A 27,000-nucleotide genomic window follows, 5' to 3' on the forward strand; every position below is an offset into this window, starting at 1 on the left:
CTGCTCTTAGCTCACAAATATGATCAAGTTGTTTACTTTTTCTCTCTGACAAGATCCTGTTTCTGTGATCTCAGCTTATTAACAATTAACACTGGGTTAGGCTTCAACAGGAGCAAGTGAGTAAGATCCCTCTAGAGCATAGGTTTTCAACCCAGTCCTTGGGACACACCTAGCCAGTCAGGTTTTCAGGATACCCACAATGACTATGCATGAGATATTTACATTCACTACCTCCATTTTATGCACATCTATTTCCTGCATATTCATTATGGGTATCCTGAAAACCTGACTGGCTAGGTGTGTCCCGAGGACTGGGTTGAGAACCCCTGCTCTAGAGGATTTTTTGAGGCTGCCACATATGGAGGAGTATGTAGAGGGGATGATGAACCCATGTACTAAGTTGATGTTGAAAATATAGGCACGAGAAAGATACAGTTTTGGGAGAAGTGCTTACTCCCTTGTCACCCATCTGTTATGATAAAAGGTTTGTGCTAGGGGAAATGTATGGGCAGTTTAGGGAGCAGATGGGAAATGGTCTTTACAAGGCTGGGCAAGGGACTATTTTTACTATACACAGGTGGGACATTATATAGAAAAGGATTTGAAAGGCAAGGAAGAGGGATCCTTCATAGAGTTGTATTTGAAGTATAAAAAGAGTAGAGGGTTTATTGGCTTTGTATAGTGTTTTGATGATCCAGGGAAACAGGCAGGCGATCCTCCAACACCAGGGTGAAGGATAAAAGAGCACACCAACCAAAAAATAGTCTGAAGTTGAAATGTATATTAAAGCATTTCAAGGAGGAAGTTAAAAACTTGTGCCCAACAAGGTCACATTTTGTCCACTGGGTCTGCATCAGGGGAGAACAGAAATGAAGTACCGTAAGTATAAATTAAATAATTATTAGTAAAAATCATAGTGACGCAAATCATAAATAAGGGCACCATTACAAGTTAAATAAATATCAAACATAAAAACTCAATAGTAAATAATTCTTTAATAAAGGCTACATATGAAAATATAGTGACTCAAATCATAAATAAGGGCACCATTTCAAATAAGAGTATGTCATCAACAAATATTAAAAACTCAAAATATGAATTCTGAAACAAAAGGCTACATATAAAATCATAATATCAAATAATAAATAGGAGCTAAAATAGATCTTGAGAGGACTTCACAAGACAAAGGATAGGAATTTGACATTATATTGTCCAAGGGGCCACTTGAACAATTTCAGAAGTAAGAATGCATCATGTTTAGTGCTACTCCTTTAATTCCTGACTCTCTAAACCTAGATAACAGAAAAGCAAGATTCAACAAATCAAAAGCTGTGCTTAAAGCCAATTGGATGAGCAACACAGCCTATCCTGCATCAAAATAACAAATATCATTCACCATGGAAATCAAGGCTGTCTTGGTACTATGTCCCTTGCAAAACCCTGATTGATTGGGATGGTAGGTGTTGTTTGAATTCCAAAAGTGCTACAGCTGGAAGACAGAGAAAGCAAAGAAAAAGAACTTGATAGAGGAGAGAGGAATTAGATGAGAAGAGGAAGAGGAGAAAAGTTTGAGAGAAACAGAGAGAAGAATCTTTGTAGAGTTTGTGCTAGGGTGAAGGAGCTGTGCAAGTGGAATAGAGAAAGCTGAGGAGATGTATGGAGGAGTTCAGTTATTGGAGGGGGGGTCATGGGAGACAATTACAGATGTGTGTGTCACAAAGAAGATTATTTGGGGGGATGATGATCATGCAGAGGGAGCTATGAGGGATATGTGGTGCTTGAGAGAGAGCTTTGGGCATACGTGGTGGAAGGAGAGGTTTGAGAGAGAGCAACGAGGATGTGTGTGAGTTATGGGGAGATTGAGAGAGAAAGAAAACTTGGGCATGTGCACCCTGGAAAGGTGGCCCACATAAAGCCTTGTTAATCAGGAGGCTATTCATAATGCTGGTCATGGCAGAAGCGGACCGCGAAGAGCGTTCTCCACAACCGTGATGGTAGGTTCAGTAAGAGTCTAGTTCTCTTTTTTTTATTGGGGGAGGGGGGAGGAATCAAGAGATTATGTGGGGGCTGGGGAATGGAGAAAATCTCCATGGCTGCTGCTGGGGGCGGGGATGTGACACCAGGGCTGGGGTGCCTGAGTAGGTGACAAGTAGAGGCTTTAAGCTGCAGCTGCTGGGAGGTGTTGGAGGAGCAGTGTGGAGAGGTTAAAACTGCAACAGCTGGGGACAAGTGGGCAATGGAGAAAGGCTAAGGTTGCAGCTTTTTTGGGGGAGGGGGCACCCTCCCGCCCACTCTTAGCTGCAGTTGTAGCCTCTCCCCTATTTCTCCAGCAGCTGTAACCTAAAGCCTCTCTCCATTGCCACATACTCTGCAGGTGGGTAGGCGATGAGGAGAGCAGTGGCCTATCATTCACTTCTTCCTTACTATTGTAATAAATAACATTGCATATATTACCTTGCACACATTATGAATGTGCAATATGATGGGGAGAAATGAAAAAATAGACTTTTACTTCAGCAGATTTAGCCCATACGCAGCAGAGCTTTAGAAGTGTTAACTCCCATTTTTTTGTTCTCTCTCTCTCTCTCACACAGACTCTTGAATAAAAGATTCAATTACTCTCTCTTCTTTAACTCAGGGGCGTAGCTACGGGTGGGCCTGGATGGGCCCAGGCCCACCCAATTTAGCCTCAGGCCCGCCCGCCCACCCACCCAGAGTCCGAGTCCATCCCCGTCTGTCCGTATCTTCGAATCCTCGCCCGCAGCGGTGAACTGGCGGGCAGGCGCTATGCTCAAGTAGTAAAAGCAGCAAGCCGGCAGGTTTGAGTTCGTCCTTCGCTTCCCTGCCTTCTCTGCGTCCCGCCCGCCTGAAAGGAAATGACATCACAGGAAGGCGGGACGCAGAGAAGGCAGGGAAGCGAAGGACGAACTCAAACCTGCCGGCTTGCTGCTTTTACTACTTGAGCATAGCGCCTGCCCGCCAGTTCACCGCTGCAACCTCAGGAGTGGAGTGCAAGTGAGCCAGCCCACGGAAGCCATTTGGTAAATTTCTGTTTCCACTCCCCCGCGCAGCCGTCGCGTCGCCGTTCATTCAAAACACAGCAAGCAAACCTGTGAGCTGCTGCATCCACATTGTTGTTCTTTGCCAAGAGATGAGAGATGCTGCGAAGGGGGAGAGAGGGGAGTGGAAAGAAACAGGAAGGATGGGGGAAATTCTGGCCACAGGAGAGGGGGGCAAGACAAAAGAGAGAAGTGACAGGAAGATGTTGGAAGAGGGTGAAGGGTGGGGAGAAGAGAGGGAGCAGATGCTGGGCTAGAAGGGTGGAGGGAGAGAGACATTGGGAAATGTGGAACCATGTGGGAGAGGCCAAGGGGGTGGCAAGGAAATGAACGTGTGGAGGATGGTGATTACAGGGGAAAGAAATAGGGGAAGGGGGAATAGATTGAAGATGGAAGGGAATGGATGGCTGGGGAAGTAGAGATGGGGAGTAGGAGAACTAGTGGGTGAAAAGGAATGGTAACTGAAAAGTAAAACAAAGGAAAAGGGGTTAGGATAAAATTTGGGTGGACAGAGCAGAAAAGAAAAAAAAAAGAGAGGAAAGAGCTAAAATGGAAAGGTCAATATGTCAGAGGCAAGTGAAGTGAGGGAATGGAACAAGAGAGGATAAAAAGACAAATGGACAGCAGCTGCTTGAAGGAGAAATAGCAGAAAGATTGGAAAGTTCAAAAGAGAAACTGGATCAACATGATGGAAAAAGAAAATGACCAGACAACAAAGGTAGAAAAGGCATTTTATTTTGAATCTTAAATGAAATATGATAGCTTGAGAAATGTACATAGTGGATGTCACTTTCCTCATGAGCTAAAGTGTTTCTGTTTCTATTTTGAGTTGGGAGGTGCTGGGGGAGAGGTGGACAATAGGGGGAGGAAGGGGGCGGGGCAGAGAAATTTTGTGCCCACCCACTTAGGGCTCTGGCCCACCCAAAATTGGCTGTCTGGCTACGCCACTGCTTTAACTTCCAAACAAAAATGATGTTTACTTACAGTTTCTTCAGATAACTATTTACATCATACTTGCAGTAGACATGGTAAAACTACTGAATACAAAATTCTGTCAGTTGGTTATCATACAGCTTGAAGAGAGATTGCTAACACCATCTTATGCTGACACAGACTGACTCACTCTCAGAGCAACTAGAGTGACTCAGACACACCCACAAGACATTACACTATATCCTATGACATCATAGCTCATAGAATTGTTGACAGTTAATGCATGCAGCACTTGTCTTTCACATATTCCTACACAATATACAGTGGGGGAAATAAGTATTTGATCCCTTGCTGATTTTGTAAGTTTGCCCACTGACAAAGACATGAGCAGCCCATAATTGAAGGGTAGGTTATTGGTAACAGTGAGAGATAGCACATCACAAATTAAATCCGGAAAATCACATTGTGGAAAGTATATGAATTTATTTGCATTCTGCAGAGGGAAATAAGTATTTGATCCCCCACCAACCAGTAAGAGATCTGGCCCCTACAGACCAGGTAGATGCTCCAAATCAACTCGTTACCTGCATGACAGACAGCTGTCGGCAATGGTCACCTGTATGAAAGACACCTGTCCACAGACTCAGTGAATCAGTCAGACTCTAACCTCTACAAAATGGCCAAGAGCAAGGAGCTGTCTAAGGATGTCAGGGACAAGATCATACACCTGCACAAGGCTGGAATGGGCTACAAAACCATCAGTAAGACAAGACGCTGGGCGAGAAGGAGACAACTGTTGGTGCCATAGTAAGAAAATGGAAGAAGTACAAAATGACTGTCAATCGACAAAGATCTGGGGCTCCACGCAAAATCTCACCTCGTGGGGTATCCTTGATCATGAGGAAGGTTAGAAATCAGCCTACAACTACAGGGGGGGAACTTGTCAATGATCTCAAGGCAGCTGGGACCACTGTCACCACGAAAACCATTGGTAACACATTACGACATAACGGATTGCAATCCTGCAGTGCCCGCAAGGTCCCCCTGCTCCGGAAGGCACATGTGACGGCCCGTCTGAAGTTTGCCAGTGAACACCTGGATGATGCCGAGAGTGATTGGGAGAAGGTGCTGTGGTCAGATGAGACAAAAATTGAGCTCTTTGGCATGAACTCAACTCGCCGTGTTTGGAGGAAGAGAAATGCTGCCTATGACCCAAAGAACACCATCCCCACTGTCAAGCATGGAGGTGGAAATGTTATGTTTTGGGGGTGTTTCTCTGCTAAGGGCACAGGACTACTTCACCGCATCAATGGGAGAATGGATGGGGCCATGTACCGTACAATTCTGAGTGACAACCTCCTTCCCTCCGCCAGGGCCTTAAAAATGGGTCGTGGCTGGGTCTTCCAGCACGACAATGACCCAAAACATACAGCCAAGGCAACAAAGGAGTGGCTCAGGAAGAAGCACATTAGGGTCATGGAGTGGCCTAGCCAGTCACCAGACCTTAATCCCATTGAAAACTTATGGAGGGAGCTGAAGCTGCGAGTTGCCAAGCGACAGCCCAGAACTCTTAATGATTTAGAGATGATCTGCAAAGAGGAGTGGACCAAAATTCCTCCTGACATGTGTGCAAACCTCATCATCCACTACAGAAGACGTCTGACCGCTGTGCTTGCCAACAAGGGTTTTGCCACCAAGTATTAGGTCTTGTTTGCCAGAGGGATTAAATACTTATTTCCCTCTGCAGAATGCAAATAAATTCATATACTTTCCACAAAGTGATTTTCCGGATTTAATTTGTGATGTGCTATCTCTCACTGTTACCAATAACCTACCCTTCAATTATGGGCTGCTCATGTCTTTGTCAGTGGGCAAACTTACAAAATCAGCAAGGGATCAAATACTTATTTCCCCCACTGTATATAAAGGAGCAAAAATAAATAATTCCAGTCATGCCAAATCAGGCTGCTACATTTTTGGATTGGTTCCTTGATCCTATGAAAATGTGTTGAGATCTGCCTTAGAATCATTACTAGAGGGAGTTCATCAAGAGTAAAGGTTCTAAGGGGCCAATTAGTGGACACTATGTAAAAAAGATTTCTGCGCTGGTTAACACCCTCAGTAGACAGTGTACAGCATATTAAAATGCACGATAAACAGCCTATTAAATTACTCTGCAGTGTACAGCAGTGCCTACTTCTCCAAGTAGGGACTGAGGTTGGCAAGCTCTGCTTCTCCTATATCAGAGGAATTCTGGGTAACACAGAATTAGTACAGAATTCTGCACTTTTTCTGCAGCTCTCTGTACATTGACCGCTTTTCTCAATTTTCCTCTCCCACAGAGAGTGCAGTGTAGGAGGAGGTGGACATAAGGCCATGGCTTCCTCTGATATCCTGTCCCCCAATTGTTCATTTAAATTGTGAAACTGTACAGAAGCTGGCAGTTGAACCCAGAATGGAAGAGAGGACACTGCCCAGTGTATAGCCATTCACCACCTCCTCCTCTTGTGCATGATAGAGAAAGGGAAGGAAAACCAGGCTGGTTCAAGGTACTGTGGCACCCTGAGCCAACTTTTGCATCAGATCTTGTAGCTCACCCTCTCTCTGAAGCCCCCCCCCCCCCCCATGATAAAAGGTGCCAAAATCCTGCATTCCATTCCATACCTTCCCTCTATTCCAGAACCTGTGGGATAGTTGTGTCCATCACTACTACTACTACTTAACATTTCTAAAGCACTACTAGGGCTACGCAGCGCTGTACAATTTAACATAGAAGGACAATCCCTGCTCAAAGAGCTTACAATCTAAAAGACGCGTGAGCAGTCAGACCGATAGGGGCAGTCATATTGGGTAGTCTGGAGTTCCTGAAAGGTAAGAGTTAGGTGCCGAATGCAGCATTGAAGAGGTGGGCTTTAAGCAAAGACTTTTGAAGACCAGGAGACACTCAATGAAATTACATGGAAGTACTTTTAAAACAAATAGGGGGAAATATTCTTTCACTCAAAGAGTAGTTAAGTTCCGGAACTCACTGCTGGAGGATATGATAACAGCAGGTAGTGTATTGGGGTTTAAAAAAGGTTTGGACAAGTTCTTGGAGGAAAATTCCATAGTCTGTTATTGAGATGGAGAATGGGGAACCACTGCTTGCCCTGGTATTGGCAGCATTGAATATTGCTACTAATTGGGTTTATGCCAGGTACTTGTGACCTGGATTGGTCACTGTTGGAAGCAGGATACTGGGCTAGATGGGCCATTCGTCTGACCCAGTATGGTTATTATAGTATGTTCTTAACCAGCAGGTGGAGATAGAGAACTGAAAACTGAGCTGAGATGTCTCTCTTGGCATCCTGTCCAGCTACTCAGTATTTTCTATCTCCGGCAGGTGGATGGACACTCTTTTCAGCCTCTGGTTCTGAGGGGAGGGAGAGATTCTGGACTGGGATTTTGGTGCCCTTTATCACCTTACGTAGGCCCTGAAGACAGACCAAGAGTGGGAGAGCAAGCTTCAGAGTGTGCCATTGGGTGGGGGAATCGAGCTTTATGGTGTACTATGGGGCCGAGGAGGGGGGGACTGTAATATAATGAAAGCAGGTTATGTGGCTGAAGGAGGGAAGAAAGGTGGGAATATGTGCTCATGGATGGGGTTATGTGCAAAATGGGGGGGAGACTTTGGGGACTGACAGAATTAGGATTCTTACTGGGAGTTGGAGAGAGAATTGTGCTTTGAGTGAAAGGGAGTGAAACTGGAGCCTAAGGAGAGAGAAGGTGGGGGATGGAGGATTGGGGGAGGCTTCATGCCTTATTAGGAAGGAATTCTGCATTTTTTTTAATGTAAATAAACTATGCAGAGTTTTAAAATATTGTGTGTAAAAAGTTCAAAAAAATTTTTTTTTGCAGAACCTCCCCAGGAGTAGTCTTCCTCCTACTACTCAAAACCCATCCCCGCTTTTTTTTTGTTTTTGTTTTTTTAAAGCTGGGTAGCAGGGCAATGCTAAGTAGCAGCAAGAGAATGGCTTCTGCTAACCCACTCTTAAGGAAACAAGTTAGAGTATATATTTTAACATCTTGCCCCTTGCAGCAAATTTTAGCTTTAACATAAGTAGATGGCACTGTTATAGGCAACCTCAGAAAGGACAGCAAAATAAAACAAATTTCAAGGAAAGGGGGAGTTGCAGTGGGCATTTTCCAGGGACCTTATTTGATGTGAGATGATATATTGGAACTGGAGGTGGGTGGGGGAGGAAGCAAGAGCAACCCTGCCTCTCTGATCTGAAGCTTTCCCTTTCAGTGCTTAACCAGTGTGCATGTTGCCTGAGGTCCATGTCACGCTCCTGGCTGGGTTTTGCCATGTACTCCCAGACACTTTGGGAAGAGACGGACACAGCCGCCCAACCTATTGCGTCTTCCAGCCAGCATCAAGTGTAACCTGCTGACACCTTCTCTATTCCTTTCCCGCAGAAACGTTTCATCAAGGGGTTGCGACAGTACGGCAAGAACTTCTTCCGGATCCGCAAGGAGTTGCTACCCAACAAGGAGACGGTAAGAGACTACTAACAGTGGCTGTACTGTGTAACTCTCCTGGCCCAATGAATTCATCAGTTTTCTTTCTCCAGCTGATGCTATATTAGACCTCTTCACTGCAGGATCTGCCTAACTCTCCTCTCTCCCCACTTCTTCCCATCTGTAGCTCACGGAAGAGGGTTAGCCACCTTACCTTTGCACTCTTTTCTCCTGCAAGGAACCAAGACCACCTTCTTCTGTATATCTTTTACATAAGGACTTGTCTTGCATATCTTATCCTGTGCCCCTTTCCTACACCCCCCACCCAAAGAAAAGAACTACTGAACGACCTATATTTATTTATCTTTTATTATGTACCTCTCTGGGCCTCCAAAACTAGCTAAGGCTTTTCTCAGTTGAGGTTGTGCTGTGAATCCATTTGGCTTTGTAGACCTAACAGCTGGCAAACAATTTTTAGGCAAGACCTGGAATAACTCAATCCATTTGTGACTATTTTTCAAGATGACCTCATGAATGGAGCAGAGATTGCCAAAGCTTGTTTCAAATGAATTGTTACCCCAATACATTTGTCTGCTGATACCTGTTTCAACAGCTGCATGTAGCTTAGGGAGTGCCAGCCAAGAGAGGGGGACCAGGAGTTTTGTGTTACCTGTGCCAGTAGGAAGCAGAAGCTGCTTGACAGGATGCCAAGCTTGGGTTAATGGCAGCCTAGAATTGCCCCAATACTTTGCCCCCATTTTTTCTTAAAATAATGTGTCAAAACTTAGAAATGTTTGTGATAAATAGTGCTGAATTTTGTTTAAACAATTTTGATTGAAGTTCGTTTGAGTGTTTTGTTTATTTGACTTGAGGTGTATGAGTGTGGTTCTTAAGATGATTGTACAAAACAAAAAAAAACTGAACAATTCCACAAAAATGGTGAGCTAGAACAAAAACATGTGAAAGCCAACTTAGCCTTTTGAAACTTCCTCAGTGTCCACTTTAATTCTTTACTTTTTCATTTTTTAATTTTTCTGAGAGGAAAAAAGCCTTAGCAGTTACGAGTTAATGCTGTGGAAACTGGCACTGTTTGTTTAACCCATTCGACTCTCAACTGCTGAGGCTGTTTTCCTCCCTTTCAGAAAATTAAAAATTATAAAGTAAAGAATTTTAAAAAAGTGGAAATTAAGAAAGTTTCAAAAGGTTAAGTTGGCTTTCACGTGTTTTTGTTGTAAGCTGTTCATAAAAGATGCAAATAAGTATGCATTTCATGGTATCAAACAAATAAAATTGACAGAAGCCGGTGATACTATATAGACTAGCTAATTTATTGAGGCCAGAGCCCACTTCACTGGATGCATGAAGTATATATTTAGAGAAATGCATGGCAAAGGAGGGAGAGAGTTACAAAAATAAATTACTGTTATTTTACAGTAGCTTATCTTTGTACCCCCTCTCCCTCCTCAGTGCATTTCCCTATATATGTGCTCATGTCTAGAATGGCACAATGCATCTTACAAAGTGATTTCTGGTCCTTGAAAGCTCATGTCTCATCAATTTTTAGTGTATAAGGTGCCACCAGTCTCTAAATATTGTTATACCAGACTGATATGGCTACTTACTTTTAAAGTTTTTATTTAAAAAAAAGTGAACTATCGATAAGGAATCTTTGCTTGTTTGGTTATGCCGAAAAACAAATCTGTGACCTCTAAATGCTGCATTTATACATACTATTCTAGTATATGCTATGGAAAAATACTCTAGGATTTCTTTCTGTTAGGTGGGGGATGAGATGTTGCTCAAGTTTGTGTATGGGAAATGGACCCCATAGAACTTTTCAGGTTTCTCCAGGATTTCCTCCTTTTTTTGCAGCTGCTTCTCTCTCTTTCATGCCATACCTTTTGAATTTGATGTAAGAGATCTGCAGTGGGTAGCCTAAAGACAAGCAGGTGAGGATAGAAAGAGAAACTAGATTAACTTCTATTCAAAGCTTTCATTATTAAGCTGCCTAACTGCAGATATGAATGTACTTCATGGAATATAGTTGTGTTGAATCCATGATGGTGACACTAAATCTGTTAAAGAAGCACATAATGAAGTGTTTTCTGTTCCACAAGTGACCCTTGGTGGAAGGAAATCACAACATGGAGGTGTTAAGTAGTTGTTTTAGTAAGGGACTCTGATTCAAATTACAGTTTCAGCAAGTATGGTTGAATATTTATCCACTCCTAGACTAACTGAGATAATATTTAACCATCTCTCTGACCTCATGTGCAACTTTCTTCAAATCAGTCACCTTACTTTCAAATTCTTCCTAATTTCTTACTCATCTATATGTTAAAACTTTGCCTTACCCTTCACCAATTATAATGTTCTATTACGTATTGTGTTGTCATTGCAAGTAGTATACCATGCCATATTTTGTATTGTTACTTGAATATTTTTACTGCTGTAATTGCCTATTCTCCGAGGACAAGCAGGCTGCTTGTTCTCACTGATGGGTGACGTCCACGGCAGCCCCTCCAATCGGAAACTTCACTAGCAAAGTCCTTTGCTAGCCCTCGCGCGCCCGCGCGCACCGCGCATGCGCGGCCGTCTTCCCGCCCGAAACCGGCTCGAGCCGGCCAGTCTTCTTTTGTCCGCACTCGGTACGGTCGTGTTTTCGCCGTGTCGAGCCCCGGAAAGTCGACCTCGCGCGTCCAATTTGTTTTGAACGTGTTTTTTTCCTTCGGGAAAGCTTTGTCCTAGTCGGGAAGTGCTCCGGAAACCCCCCGCCGGGTTTCGTGTAAATCCTCCCCGTACTTCCAGCTTTTTTGCCCCGGTAAGTTTTCTTTCGTCGTCGGGGTAGGCCTCTTTTCGGCCTCGGTCGAGATTTTTTCTCCCTCTAAATTTGGTGCTTCAAATTTCGCCATTTCGGCTTTTGATTTCGCCGGCGTGATTTTTCCGCCCATGACATCGAAGCCTTCCAGCGGCTTCAAGAAGTGCACCCAGTGCGCCCGGGTTATCTCGCTCACTGATCGACACTCGTCGTGTCTTCAGTGTCTGGGGGCCGAGCACCGCCCTCAGAACTGCAGTCTGTGTTCCCTGCTTCAAAGGCGGACTCAGGTAGCGAGACTAGCCCAGTGGAACGTGTTGTTCTCGGGCTCTTCGTCGGCATCGGCACCGGGATCTTCGAGTGCATCGACGTCGTCAGCGTCCAGACCATCTTCCTCGGCCGCCCCTGCATCGAGTGCATCGAGGCATCGGGCCTCTGCATCGGCGCCGAGACATCGGATAGCTGCATCGACGTCGGTGGTACCAGGACCTCGTCTGCTGATGTCGTCGGACGGTGGTGCATCGGGTGGAGTGCAGGTGAGGGCTGTCCATTCCCCTGCTGGTGGCGGTGAGCCCTCGGGTGGGTCTCCTCCTACCCTGAGGGCTCCTGCGGTACAGCCCCCCCGAGATCGACCTTCTTCAGTCTCGGCCCCGAGGAAGCGACGGATGGATTCGACGTCCTCCTCGTCGGTGCCGGGGAGCTCTGGTGACATGCTTCGGAAGAAATCGAAGAAGCATCGACACCGGTCTCCTCCCCGTGTCGGCACCGAGAGCTCTGGGTCGCCGAGGGATTCGGCACCCAGCAGGCATCGGCACCGAGAGGACCGCTCACCCTCTGTTCAGGAGGTGTCGATGCGCTCCGCTCTGGACAGCCCGGAACAGCCTCCACGCCCGGAACAGGTACTGACGTCGACGCCTGCATCGACCTCTCAGCCTTTCTCTGCAGCCGCTCTAAACGAGAGCCTCCGGGCCGTTCTCCCAGAGATTCTGGGAGAGCTGTTGCGCCCTACCCCTCCGGTACCGGCGGTGCTTGCGCCACCGGTACCGTCGAGCGTGGCGCCGGCTGGCCCATCGCCCAGGTTGAGGTCCCCGACGTCGGTACCGCGTGCGGTACCGACCGCGGCCACCTCCCAGGAAGGCTCCCCGACTACGTCGGCGGAGGGAGCTTCGCCGATGCGGGCGAGGGAGTCTACCTCTCGACGCCCCCATCGTGGACGGGGTTCCACGGAGTCGAGCAGGGCGAGGTTGCAGACACAGGTCCGTGAACTTGTGTCTGACACCGAGGGTGAGGCCTCGTGGGAGGAAGAGGAAGATCCCAGATATTTCTCTGACGAGGAGTCTGAGGGTCTCCCGTCTGATCCCACTCCCTCTCCTGAGAGACAGCTTTCTCCTCCCGAGAGTCTGTCTTTTGCCTCCTTTGTCCGGGAGATGTCTACGGCCATCCCCTTCCCGGTGGTTGTGGAGGACGAGCCCAGGGCTGAAATGTTTGAGCTCCTGGACTATCCTTCTCCACCTAAGGAAGCGTCCACTGTTCCCTTGCACCATGTCCTGAAGAAGACATTGCTTGCGAACTGGACCAAGCCATTAACTAATCCCCACATTCCCAAGAAGATCGAGTCCCAGTACCGGATCCATGGGGACCCAGAGCTGATGCGCACTCAGTTGCCTCATGACTCTGGAGTTGTGGATTTGGCCCTAAAGAAGGCTAAGAGTTCTAGGGAACATGCTTCGGCGCCCCCGGGCAAGGACGCTAGAACCTTAGACTCCTTTGGGAGGAAGGCCTACCATTCCTCTATGCTCGTGTCCAAGATCCAGTCTTACCAGCTCTACACGAGCATACACATGCGGAATAATGTGCGGCAGTTGGCGGGCTTGGTTGATGCTCTTCCCCCTGAGCAAGCCAAGCCTTTTCAGGAGGTGGTCAGGCAGCTGAAGGCGTGCAGAAAATTCCTGGCCAGAGGAGTTTATGACACTTTTGATGTTGCGTCCAGGGCCGCTGCTCAAGGTGTGGTGATGCGCAGGCTCTCATGGCTGCGTGCCGCCGACCTGGAGAATAGAATCCAGCAGCGGATTGCGGACTCGCCTTGCCGTGCGGATAACATTTTTGGCGAAAAAGTCGAGCAGGTGGTAGAGTCTCTCCACCAGCGGGACACCGCATTCGACAAGTTCGCCCGCCGGCAGCCTTCAGCTTCTACCTCTACAGGTAGACGATTTTTCGGGGGAAGGAAGACTGTTCCCTATACTTCTGGCAAGCGTAGGTACAATCCTCCTTCCCGACAGCCTGCGGCCCAGGCTAAGCCCCAGCGCGCTCGCTCTCGTCAGCAGCGTGCGACTCAGCAAGGCCCCGCGGCTCCCCAGCAAAAGCAAGGGGCGAGCTTTTGACTGGCTCCAGCAGAGCATAGCCGACATCCAAGTGTCAGTGCCGGGCGACCTGCCTGTCGGAGGGAGGTTGAAAGCTTTTCACCAAAGGTGGCCTCTCTTAACCTCCGATCAGTGGGTTCTCCAAATAGTCCGGCAAGGATACACTCTCAATTTGGCTTCAAAACCTCCAAATTGTCCACCGGGAGCTCGGTCCTACAGCTTCCAGCACAAGCAGGTACTTGCAGAGGAACTCTCCGCCCTTCTCAGCGCCAATGCGGTCGAGCCCGTGCCATCCGGGCAAGAAGGGCTGGGGTTCTATTCCAGGTACTTCCTTGTGGAAAAGAAAACAGGGGGGATGCGTCCCATCCTAGACCTAAGGGCCCTGAACAAATATCTCGTAAAAGAAAAGTTCAGGATGCTTTCCCTGGGCACCCTTCTCCCCATGATTCAGCAAAACGATTGGCTATGCTCTCTGGACTTGAAGGATGCCTACACACACATCCCGATACTGCCAGCTCACAGACAGTATCTGCGATTTCAGCTGGGCACACGCCACTTCCAGTACTGTGTGCTACCCTTTGGGCTCGCCTCTGCGCCCAGGGTGTTCACAAAGTGCCTAGCTGTGGTAGCAGCGGCGCTTCGCAGGCTGGGGGTGCACGTGTTCCCATATCTCGACGATTGGCTGGTGAAGAACACATCCGAGGCAGGAGCCCTGCAGTCCATGCAGATGACTATTCGCCTCCTGGAGCTACTGGGGTTTGTGATAAATTACCCAAAGTCCCATCTTCTCCCAGTGCAGAAACTCGAATTCATCGGAGCCCTGCTGGATTCTCGGACGGCTCGCGCCTATCTCCCAGAGGCGAGGGCCAACAACTTGTTGTCCCTCGTCTCGCGGGTGCGAGCGTCCCAGCAGATCACAGCTCGGCAGATGTTGAGATTGCTGGGCCACATGGCCTCCACAGTTCATGTGACTCCCATGGCCCGCCTTCACATGAGATCTGCTCAATGGACCCTAGCCTCCCAGTGGTATCAGGCCGCCGGGGGTCTAGAGGACGTGATCCACCTGTCCACGAGTTTTCTCGAATCCCTGTATTGGTGGACGATTTGGACCAATTTGACTCTGGGACGTCCCTTCCAAATTCCTCAGCCTCAAAAAGTGCTGACCACGGATGCGTCTCTCCTGGGATGGGGAGCTCATGTCGATGGGCTTCACACCCAAGGAAGGTGGTCCCTCCAAGAAAGCGATCTACAGATCAATCTTCTGGAGTTGCGAGCGATCTGGAACGCTCTGAAGGCTTTCAGAGATCGGCTGTCCCACCAAATTATCCAAATTCAGACAGACAATCAGGTTGCCATGTACTATGTCAACAAGCAGGGGGGCACCGGATCTCGCCCCCTGTGTCAGGAAGCCGTCAGCATGTGGCTCTGGGCTCGCCGTCAAGGCATGGTGCTCCAAGCCACATATCTGGCAGGCGTAAACAACAGTCTGGCCGACAGGTTGAGCAGGATTATGCAACCTCACGAGTGGTCGCTCAATTCCCGTGTGGTGCGACAGATCTTCCAGGCGTGGGGCACCCCCCCTGGTGGATCTCTTCGCATCTCAAGTGAACCACAAGGTCCCTCAGTTCTGTTCCAGGCTTCAGGCCCACGGCAGACTGGCGTCGGATGCCTTCCTCCTGGATTGGGGGGAAGGTCTGCTGTATGCTTATCCTCCCATTCCTCTGGTGGGGAAGACTTTGTTGAAACTCAAGCAAGACCGAGGCACCATGATTCTGATTGCTCCCTTTTGGCCGCGTCAGATCTGGTTCCCTCTTCTTCTGGAGTTATCCTCCGAAGAACCGTGGAGATTGGAGTGTTTTCCGACCCTCATCACGCAGGACGAAGGGGCTCTTCTGCATCCCAACCTCCAGTCCCTGGCTCTCACGGCCTGGATGTTGAGGGCGTAGACTTTGCCTCTTTGGGTCTGCCAGAGGGTGTCTCCCGCATCTTGCTTGCTTCCAGGAAAGACTCCACTAAGAGAAGTTACTTCTTTCATTGGAGGAGGTTTGCCGTCTGGTGTGACAGCAAGGCCCTAGATCCTCGCTCTTGTCCTACACAGACCCTGCTTGAATACCTTCTCCACTTGTCTGAGTCTGGTCTGAAGACCAACTCCGTAAGGGTTCACCTTAGTGCAATCAGTGCATACCATTACCAAGTGGAAGGTAAGCCGATCTCAGGACAGCCTTTAGTTGTTCGCTTCATGAGAGGTTTGCTTTTGTCAAAGCCCCCTGTCAAGCCTCCTACAGTGTCATGGGATCTCAATGTCGTTCTCACCCAGCTGATGAAACCTCCTTTCGAGCCACTGAATTCCTGCCATCCGAAGTACTTGACCTGGAAGGTCATTTTCTTGGTGGCAGTTACCTCGGCTCGTAGAGTCAGTGAGCTTCAGGCCCTGGTAGCCCAGGCCCCTTACACCAAATTTCATCACAACAGAGTAGTCCTCCGCACTCACCCTAAGTTTCTGCCAAAGGTTGTGTCGGAGTTCCATCTGAACCAGTCAATTGTCTTGCCAACATTCTTTCCCCGTCCTCATTCCTGCCCTGCTGAACGTCAGCTGCACACATTGGACTGCAAGAGAGCATTGGCCTTCTATCTGGAGCGGACACAGCCCCACAGACAGTCCCCCCAATTGTTTGTTTCTTTTGATCCCAACAAGAGGGGAGTGGCTGTAGGGAAACGCACCATATCCAATTGGCTAGCAGATTGCATTTCCTTCACTTACGCCCAGGCTGGGCTGGCTCTTGAGGGTCATGTCACGGCTCATAATGTTAGAGCCATGGCTGCGTCGGTAGCCCACTTGAAGTCAGCCACCATGGAGGAAATTTGCAAAGCTGCGACGTGGTCATCTGTCCACACATTCACATCTCATTACTGCCTGCAGCAGGATACCCGACGCGACAGTCGGTTCGGGCAGTCAGTTCTTCAGAACCTGTTTGGGCTTTAGGATCCACCTCCACCCCCCGAGGGCCCTGTTTGTTCGGTCCAGCTACACTCTCATTGTTGGTAAATTTTGTAGGTCAATCTCAGTTAGGTCCTCGCCGTTGCGAGGCCCAATTGACCAATGTTGTTGTTTTGAGTGAGCCTGGGGGCTAGGGATACCCCATCAGTGAGAACAAGCAGCCTGCTTGTCCTCGGAGAAAGCGAATGCTACATACCTGTAGAAGGTATCTCCGAGGACAGCAGGCTGATTGTTCTCACCAACCCGCCCGCCTCCCCTTTGGAGTTGTGTCTTCCCTTGAGTGTATTGTCCTTGCTACATACTGGACTGGGCCGGCTCGAGCCGGTTTCGGGCGGGAAGACGGCCGCGCATGCGCGTGCGCGCGGGCGCGCGAGGGCTAGCAAGGACTTTGCTAGTGAAGTTTCCGATTGGAGGGGCTGCCGTGGACGTCACCCATCAGTGAGAACAATCAGCCTGCTGTCCTCGGAGAATACCTTCTACAGGTATGTAGCATTCGCTTTGCTCATGCTTGATCTATTCTTACTGTACACCGCCTTGAGTGAATTCCTTCAAAAAGGCGGTAAATAAATCCTAATAAATAAAATATTGTCTCCCTTCTGCTTTGAATGAGTCCTTCATGATACTAAAACTGGCCCAGAGTGGTTCCCTCTGAGAAAATATAGAGAGAGACACAAGAAATTAGACACATTATTCCAAAGAATCTGCTTCTCACTTTAGGGGTCCTTTTACTAAGGTGCATTTACGTATTTAGCGCACTAAATGCTGCACAGCCCATTGTATACTTATGGGTTGCATGGCGCTTAATGCATACTAATTCATTAGTGCACTCTAAATCCATTAGTGCACTTTAGTAAAAGGACCCCTTAAGCTGTGTGTGTTCATATCTCTTGCAAAAGAAACCCAATTTGTGTATACCCTTTAATGTGTGGCTTGTGAGTTTGCAATGCATCCTCCTAGTTTAGGTTATCCATGCAGAGACAAAGCAAGTTTTTTGTAGAATAAAAATAAAACAGTTCTTACCTGATTGACTTTCCATTCGGAACAGTGTTGGACATGGTAACATAGTAGATGATGGCAGATAAAGACCTATAGGGTCCATCCTGTGTGCCCAACACTGCCAACTAAAAGTTGTTTTGTGCTAAATGCAGAAAATGGTGGAGCTGGGAAGGTTGTCTATCCTCAGTTGATGGGGAATGATGCAAATATAGACTTGAGGAAAGCTATATGCTCTCATTGATCTGCGATAGTCTTGTCTCAAAGCTCTGGGTAATTTCAGTTTACATGGAATTTAGGACCAACCGTGATGTCTGAAGCTTTATTCTCTCTCCCTTCCCCCCCCCCCCCCCCTCTCCCCCCATTGTTGAATCCTATGAATCCTAGTTGTGGAAAGATTAAACATTTTGTCTCGAGTGGTGTGTTTTCTTCTTATCCTCCATGTAGTCTTCCTATCAGAGTAACCAATTTACTAGTGACCCAGGAGATGGTTTAGTTCTGGCTGATTCTTTCCTTTTGATCAGCTACAGGGGATAGGGATTGAATTAAAGGGGGAGATACTAAGGATTCCGTGATGATGCTTGCTTTGGGCAGATTTGGGTTCTTATGGTGGGGGTGGAGATGGGTTTGGGATGGAGGTTATTGTTTCTGAATACAGTTTTTGATGGTCTTATTGTTGCATTGTGATACTTTTTCTTTGATGTACATTTTATTATGCAGCAATATTGTTAAATCTGTTTATGAAATTACATAAAAATATTTTAAAATAGTTTCTTTGATCAGCTGCCCTGAATGAAGCAGAGAACTGGTGGTCTTTTTGGTGGCCAAGAATAGCTTTGTTTCTATATATGCCTTCATTGCTACCCTTATGGCAACCCCATTATCCTCTTCAGTTATTGAAGAGTCCCATAAACACTTCTATTGCTACCTTGGTCTTTTTATCTTTGCTATCTGTTACAGCTTCAAGATATTGCTTCAGATGACTGCCACCACTTTTGTAACATTGCCCATGCCTCCCCCTCCCCCAATAATGTATTTTTTCATGCCCTTTTTCTATAATATGCAACTGGTGGCAGCTTTTCTGATCCATCTTCTGCTAATACTTAGTTAAGCTAAAAAGGCAGTATTTGACTGAGTCCCATTTATTAATACATTCTATAGATTTCAATAGTATGTGAAACTGCAGCCTTAACGGGAACTACTTGCTCAGTACGATCTGTTAATCTAGATATAAAATCTAGATCAAAGTGTTAACTTAGGGTATACCATGAACCAGCAACTTCCAAATACCCCATCCCCATCTTCCAGAAGACAGCAGAGATTATCTATACAGTGCTGGTTGTGGGATTTTGGAAGTTTGCTTAAAATGCACAAATGATCAACACTCTAATCTTTGTAATGGAACTTTACAGCTCCTGAGATTCCTCTCAATTAATGCACTCAAGTTCCATATAGCTGTGAAGCTTATAGGAAAGATATAGTTTATTTTCAGTCCATCAATAAATCTGATCATAGGACTCTTAATATTCTGCCTCCTTTTCTGCAGACTTGCCAAGTAGTGGGGGGGAGGGGGGGAGAGGAAGATAATTTTAAAGGTGGTTTTGAGAGGGTTTTTATGCTGAAGGAGACCTTGGTAGTCAAATCTTGTTACATTCATGCTCCGTTACCAAGTAAAAGACCAAAGCTATTAGTGGATTCTCCATACCCTGCATCAAAGCCAGCATGTTTGTGAAATCTCAACTCTTATTTTATTTCAAAGCAGTTATTTCCATGTGAAAGGTTCCCAGTGGGTAGTGTGCAAAAATAACTTCTCCCATCCCCACAGGCCCTCTGGTAGCATGTCAGATACAAACAGCAGTTTGTATCTGAGCATGCCATTCCTGCAGTTCATCAAGGTAACAGCATGATAAAGGGTGATTGGGTCAGAGGATGTTAACATTACAAGTCTCTGGAGAAGAAAGGCTTCACCTCAGCAACTCTTTCTACCTGCACTTTAATGGAGACAGTGAGCGCAGGCTTTGATAGAATTTGTTTTATTTTTGTTTGTAGTGTTAGTGTTTATGGGCCTGATAGCAAAGTGCAGTCCTGTTTGCAGTACATAGAGCAGTCAGCCATTTTATTTATTTATTAGGATTTATTTACTGCCTTTTTGAAGGAATTCACACAAGGCGGTGTACAGTAAGAATAGATCAAACATGAGCAATAGGCAATTAGAGCAGTAAAAATATTTGAACAACAATACAAAGAAAAGTATGGCATGGTATACTACTTGCAATGACAACACAATATGTACTAGAACATTATAATTGGTAGTGAAGGGTAAGGCAAAGTTGTAACATATAGATGAGTAAGAAAGTAGGAAGAATTAGAAAGTAAGGTGATTGATTTGAAGAAAGTTGCACGTGAGGTCAGAGAGATGGTTAAATATTATCTTTGCTAGGGTAGGAATGGATAAACATTAGCATTCAATGCTTCCAATAAGCCCCTCCCCCTTGAGGGAGTCATTTATTGTTAAAACATGTTTTCTCGCTGTCAGTTTGCTGTTTTGGCTAATAGATCATGCTCCAGGGCAATATGGGAACAAGGGTTGTTATGGTATGTGGCAAGCCTGAGTTAGATGCATAGAATTAAAAATGTGATTAATGTAGGGAAGCATTATATGCATATTGTTGAATTCAAGTTACTCACCTTTCCAAATCCAAGCTCAAGGTATGTTATTTCAGGTACTGTGGTTATTTCTCTGCCCAAGAAGGCTTACAATCAGTGGTGTACCAGAGGAAATGGAGGGTGAAGGGACTCGACAGAAGTCACATCCGTGGGAGAAGTGATGTTTGAACTTTAGCTTCTCTGGTTCTCTGCCTACTGCTCTATAGGTTCTGACCTTGTAAGTGAGCTCCATTCATAGTTCTCTGGTATAATGAGCACTATGTAAGTACCACCAGTCCACAAAGATGTCACTCATGTTGTGAAAGCTTTCTGCTTTAGAAGGCATTGAAGATCCCTAGTGGCAAAGAAGTTCATGGAAAGACAGAGATCTACTAAGGTTTATGGCATTATGACCAGCATGAAATTGGGCAGATTTGGATGCATCTGGTAGTCTCTCTGATGCTAGATTTCTATGATACTGGTAGGAACGGGGTTGGAAGGTTGCATTCAATGTTCCCTGTAAGGACTGAGTTGACGTGAATGAGAAATTTTCATTATATTATCCAATGAGCACTCTTACAACAAACGCAGCCCTAGTTTCCCAGTCCAGCAGCAGCACTGCAACAGCAATCCTGAGGTTACTGGCAACCATAAATGATTTACTTATCAATGTTTTTGGTAGATTGCCAATTGGCTACCTTTAGTTTACTGTTATTAACCAACTCTGCTCAGCCTTATAAATATTGTCCTCTCCCTGCATATCTCCCACCTTTTTAAATACAATTGCAAGGCTACATGTTTAACTAGTTACAGAAAGGTATTGTACTGGGTTATGGTATCTTGCCCTCAGTTCTGATCATTCTGAATTATGCTAATGGGAAAGCTGCCATATTTCTACTTAGTTTTGTTTGACCTTAGCACATTTGTATACACACAGAATGGTACCAGTCTTCACCACCCCAGCCAACCTTCAAATCAAAGGTGAAATTCTAGATACCAGAAAGCCATTGAGGTTCCATGAAGGGATTAATCTTGTAGGATATAGCTCAGTAGTTGCCTTCTGTTGTTTTTCAGCCATGCATTTGTCTGCAGAATTCCCGCTACTTCCATTAGATGGATGTGCCTTGGTGGCATAGGATTTTAGAGAAGATTTTATTGGCTACCAGTACAATACAGGGTTGAATTTAAAACTCTTTCTGATTTTACTACTACTACTATTTAGCATTTCTATAGCGCTACAAGGCATACGCAGCGCTGCACAAACATAGAAGAAAGACAGTCCCTGCTCAAAGAGCTTACAATCTAATTTTCAAGGCCCTTAAAGGAAATGGCCCTGAGTACCTGAAGGTTCCCCCCCCCTCCCCCCCTTTTATTATTTTTTTTTTCAGGAGCTTCTCTGACGCATTCTTACAGTTACCAACTTTTCAAGAAAAGAAAAAAAAAGACAATGGAACGGAGCACAGTAATACACTAGGCTCTACAATGGTGTACTTCCGACCCGTTCTAGCCTTTTTCAGCCTTTGATATAGCCAATTTCTGTGCATGGGCAGCAGCAGTTCAGACAACCATGGTCAAGGGATCATGGTGTCGGAGGCACATACAGAGTTCTTTAATCATTTGAGAGAATGTTTCCTCCTTTTTCTCTGGCGTTTTAGCTAGGAGTATCTGCTTTGCTAGGCATAAACTAACTTTCTAGGGACTGCACAGCCCACTTATAGGCTTAGTTGTAGCTCAGTTTGTTCTCAGTCTCTATCTCCTGGTAGGAGTCCATTACCCATCTGTTCCACTCTAGTGGGACTAAAGGAAAGCCAATTAGCAGGTAAGATCTAATTGTTCCTTAGTATTTTGTTACTAAGGTCCATTACTGTGGAACTCCTTGCCTCAAGAATTGAGAGACATGTCTGATTACTTTTACAGAAACATTTAAGGCATGGCACTTTACTCAGATTTATGAATAGCTGGTTTAGTTTAAAAGCTAAAAAATAAAAATTATAATAAAAATTTTATTGTATTAGTTTTATTTTTAGTTGTATTTATTTAATGCTTAATTGTTGCATATTGTGGTATATCAAGTTAATAGAATGGAAGTAGATCCAGATTTTGTATGTCTATCAGAAAAGATAGGCTAATGTCCTTGTTTACCTTACACACCATTTGTAGTTCACGATTTTGGTGAGCTTTTGACACAGAATCTGCAGTTCCTCTTGAACTTTTCTGAAAATAAGAGCAGCATTCTATTATTTCTATCCATACCGGCACTCCAGAAAGGCTTGTAGGACTGATATAATTTAGTAGACCACTCTGTCCAAGGAGAGACAAAGCAGAATGTCTTAAATTATACTTTGCTAGAGATAACGTTGTGTAAAAGTCCTTGAAAAAATCAGACCATCAGTGACCCAAGTTCACAGACTCAAAACCATAGTCTACATTCAGTAGCCACTAATTCTTCCATTTCATGGTGAGGAAGCTGCTGGTTTTCATTCCTGTTGCATTCTGTTCTGCAACTTGAACACCTTGTGATCTTCTGTTCACTTTTGCCCAGTTAGCTGTTGAGTGGGCTGTACAAAGATCCTTCGTGATCAGTGTCAGATCATAGTTCACACAACACAATTCTAGTGCTTTGAGAACACTTTGTTCCAAAATCCATCACAACAAACCTGAAAGGTTTCAAAGACAAAACTCTGACTGTACACTCATCGTCAATATTTACTAAATCAAGCAAACATTCAAAGCTACATGAAGGTGTGCAGTAAATTCCTGGGAAAGTAGCAGTGGGCATTGACAGCAGCTTCCATCCTCACAGGTACTCGGTGAACTCGATATTCTGCACCCACTGTGCATGAGATGCGGAAGTGCTTGTACCCCCTGCCTCACTTATATACTCCTTTTAACTCCTTCCAGCTCAGACACAAGAGAATGCTGATATAGTATATCACAGTGTAATTAAAAATAGAAAGTAATGTGCTATTGCTTAAATCCTGACAACATAGCAGGAAGCCTTAAATGCAGCCTTGAAGATTACCAACCCTTCTTTTATACTATTCCTACCCTGCCCCCAACATCTCCTCCTCTGATTCCTCTCCTTCCTCTCTCCACAACAGATAAATCCACAACATTCTGCAGAAACAGAGCAACCTTATATGAATCCATTCTCTGTCATCAGAGGACAGCTGCAGGCTCTTCACACCTCCAACACTCTTCTCTCCTCCCTTTCTTTTTGGTAGCTTTAATTACTCCCTGAAACAAAATATTTTTAATTGCACCAGCTCCAGAATACATGGCAAGAAATGGAGCAACAGTAATGAATTATGTTTGACATTTGTTAAGCCAGCTTTGGGGCACACATCTGCTACAGGGCTGTAGTGGAAACATTTCTATCAACTTAGCCATCTTGTCTGGAAAATTACAAGCCTGAAGGGCTGTTCACTATTAGAATGTCGGGCGGTCACAAAGAAGGAGCAACATCCTGGTAGAGCTCACCTCTACTTTATCCACAACACACACAAAGAACAAATAAAATTCACATATAACCTAGATTGACGAGTAAGAGAAATATAAACAACAGTGGCCATGGGAGAACCAAGGATCTGATGGCGAGAGCAGGTTTCAGGGTTCAGAGATGGAGAAACAACCTTGTCACTAGAGGAAAGCGTTATGTTATTGGATGGATTGTCAGCCTGGGGTGCAGAGATTCCAGAAAAGCTGATAGCTAGATTCCAGGCCCTGTACCACTTCTCTGTACTTGATTTTTTTGTGGTGGTGGTTTTTTTTTTTTGGTGAGAGGAGTTGCAGAATGGTCAGAAATGAAGCCCAAGCCATCTGCACAGTAAATCAGTGTGTGCTGTTCTTGTAGTAGAAGAGTAAACTCTAATAGCAACAGGCATTAAAAACCATGTTGGAGGCTGGTTCCAGTTGTAGGTAAATAGCTCCTGCTTATAAGTGTAGCCCACAGTTCCCTGTGATTCTGCAGAGGAGGACACACTATTTGCATATCACCACAGAATAAATCAGCAGCCACAAAAAAATACATACCTGTTGGTTTTCTTGTCATGAAATCAATTTGTCTACCAACATTGTGCTAAAAACAGCAGCTGTGTTTGCGGCAACAGTACCTATTCCTCAGACTGATTGGCCCATTCCCTTCCAGACAAATTCCTACCAATGAAAAAAAGTTACAGCATAGCTGGGGAGAGAGTGTAGTAGCATCTCAAATAGAAAGGATTTAGGGCATTTGCTCACCTTGTGGCTGACATCTAGGGCTAGAAAAGAGACCTGTAGGCTGTCAGTGTTGCTGATTCACCCAGAGCTGAGAGGTGTAAATGCAATTTCAGCTACATATTATTTTTTGCTGCTAGCTTATATGTTTGGCAGGGTCGCTGAGAGGGGGGTGGGGGGGGGGGGGGGGACAAAATTCACCGGGCCTGGGTCTCCAAGGGGTCCCGGCGCCAGTGTCTCTCTTTCCTGCTGCTGATGGAACCCAGGTTATCGCATCCCGACAGGAGCAGGAGAGAGAAAAGTCCGGCGCCAGGCCCCACTTGGAGGCTGGGGAGGACCCGGAGGAGCAGACACAGCAGGCTGGCGGAGGGCCCTGCCAGCAGAAGAGATCTTCCTTCAGTGCGTGCTCTTCTTCACAGTCTGCCCACATTGCCTTACAAGTGGCTGGTTTTCCCTTCAGGCTGCACATGCTCAGCTTTGAAACCGAGCATGCGTGACCTGAGAGAGCAGCCGCAGGGGCAGGCCATGCGGCAGAGAGAAAAAGAGCAGTGCATGAGAAAGACTCTTCTGCTGGTGGGGCCTTGGGATCCCCGCCAAACAAGGTATTACAGTTGTGGTGGGCCGGACGGTGGCAGCGAAAATCCTTGAGGGGGCAGTGGTGGCATCCCTGCCCCGGGCCCTGCTCAGTCTTTCGGCGGCCCTGATGCTTGGTATAACCAGGGGACTTTGGGGACTGGAGTGGTATCTCCAGGATGTATCCTCTGTGCCACTGCTTGCTTAATAGGAGTGACAGCCTTCTGCTTTCACTACCAGGGCCTATAAGCACATTCTGTAGGAGCCACTAATCCATAGGGACTGGCTTTCTTATACTTGTTTGTTTTTATATATTAAAAGAGGAAATTTTATAGTTTACTATCTGCATTGTTTTGGGGGATTCTGTGCCTTCTGTTCTTTCTGTTTACAGTATATTGAGACTTAAGAGTAACATGAGGAAATACTGTTTCAAGGAGAGGGTAGTAGATGGCTGGAATACCATCCCTTGGGGAGGTGGGGGACAAAAACAGTAATGGTATTCAAAGCATGTGGGACAAATACAGAGGATTCCTACATAGAAATTGGATGGAGTCAAAGCATAATTTAAATGACCTTCATACTCTAAACAGGACGTAGATGGATATAACCTGCACACGGCAGATATGTTACTATGTATTATACATTTATCAGGGCCGCCGAGAGGGGGGGGGCAAAATTCCCCAGGCTCGGCGCCGGGGTCAGGCCGCCGGCGCTGCAGTCCCCGGTCTCGCCTGCCTGCGTCCTTGGCTCCGGGCCCCCTGCATTTGAAGCGGCAGTCACAGATCGCCTTCCTTCGGGCCTTCCCTCCCTGTGTCCCGCCCTCGCGGAACGGAAGTTACATCAGACAAGGCGGGGACAAAGGGAGGGAAGGCCAGAAGACAGGTGATCTGTGACTGCCGCTTTGAATGCAGGGGGCCCGGAGCCGTGGAGGCAGGCAGGTGAGAGCGGGGACTGCAGCAGCAGGGCGACCTTGCCCCAGGCCCGGCCAAGTCTGTCGGCGGCCCTGACATTTATTTCATTTATTAAGTTAATCTTTTCAAAATTCATGGCAAATTCTACAGATGCTGAGCATAGGTTTCTCTCGGAACAATTTTCTCCATGTAAGTTAGGTCTTGCACATACCATGGCAGTAATGAACCTCAGCTCCTAAGCCAGGATAGTGGAGCGTGATCTCAGTCTCTCATATTTACTGCTAATGCTCTGCTGTAGTACTTGCATCATGCTAAGAACTGCTTCTGGAGTTCATAAGATGTAACATGTATAGCAACTTATCTCGGTGCGCTTGTAAGTTCTTTTGATAAAGCCTGTGGCACCCTAAATGATGGAAAATATTTCTGTATTTTTTGCTATTTTTTCTAATCTCAAACTGCATTTTTTGGTACTTGAGAATCTTCTCGTCTCTCTCTCCACATGATTCACCGAGTAATCGTTGGGACCAACACCTCTCAAATCAATGCCATTCTAGTGCTCTCTCTCTTTTCCCAACTATATCCCAATTTCCAGCATCCAGCCTTTTAATCAGTCAGAATGGGGGATGTGCCATGTGACCATAAGCTCTTTTTTTCCACAATTCTCTTAGGATCATGATCCCAGTGCTTTTCCGGTAAGCTTAGTGTTTATAATGAATGAGATGTGCCACTTCTTTTTTTTTTTTTTTTTTTTTCTCCTTCAAAACTTATATGAATTTTTCATACAATATACCATAATGGCCAGATAACTTTCCCTAAATAATAAGGGTTCTACAAGAGAATGTCTATCAGGATGTAATCCTCTGCCCAGTACCCAGACCCCTCATCCTTATTCCCCAAGATAAGAAAATCTTTGCCTATGGGTAAATGATTCAAAGAAGAAAATTAATGCAAAGCTACATAACAGCACATAAGAAGATAAACCAGTTAGGGGTTAATA

At 45.9% G+C, this 27,000-nt stretch overlaps 1 protein-coding gene across 7 annotated transcripts in view; it reads left to right on the plus strand.

The window, feature by feature from the left end:
* The window catches only part of RERE (arginine-glutamic acid dipeptide repeats), a 569,568-nt gene that overhangs the window by 486,855 nt on the left and 55,713 nt on the right, over positions 1-27,000 (plus strand). For all 7 annotated transcript variants that reach the window (XM_030186180.1, XM_030186182.1, XM_030186181.1 and 4 more), the window contains one exon: positions 8,451-8,531. In XM_030186180.1, the coding sequence (XP_030042040.1) occupies positions 8,451-8,531 (81 nt within the window). The remainder of the gene's footprint in view (positions 1-8,450; positions 8,532-27,000) is intronic.

The sequence above is a fragment of the Microcaecilia unicolor genome, chromosome 13, assembly GCF_901765095.1.
Source record: "Microcaecilia unicolor chromosome 13, aMicUni1.1, whole genome shotgun sequence".
NCBI lineage: Eukaryota > Metazoa > Chordata > Amphibia > Gymnophiona > Siphonopidae > Microcaecilia > Microcaecilia unicolor.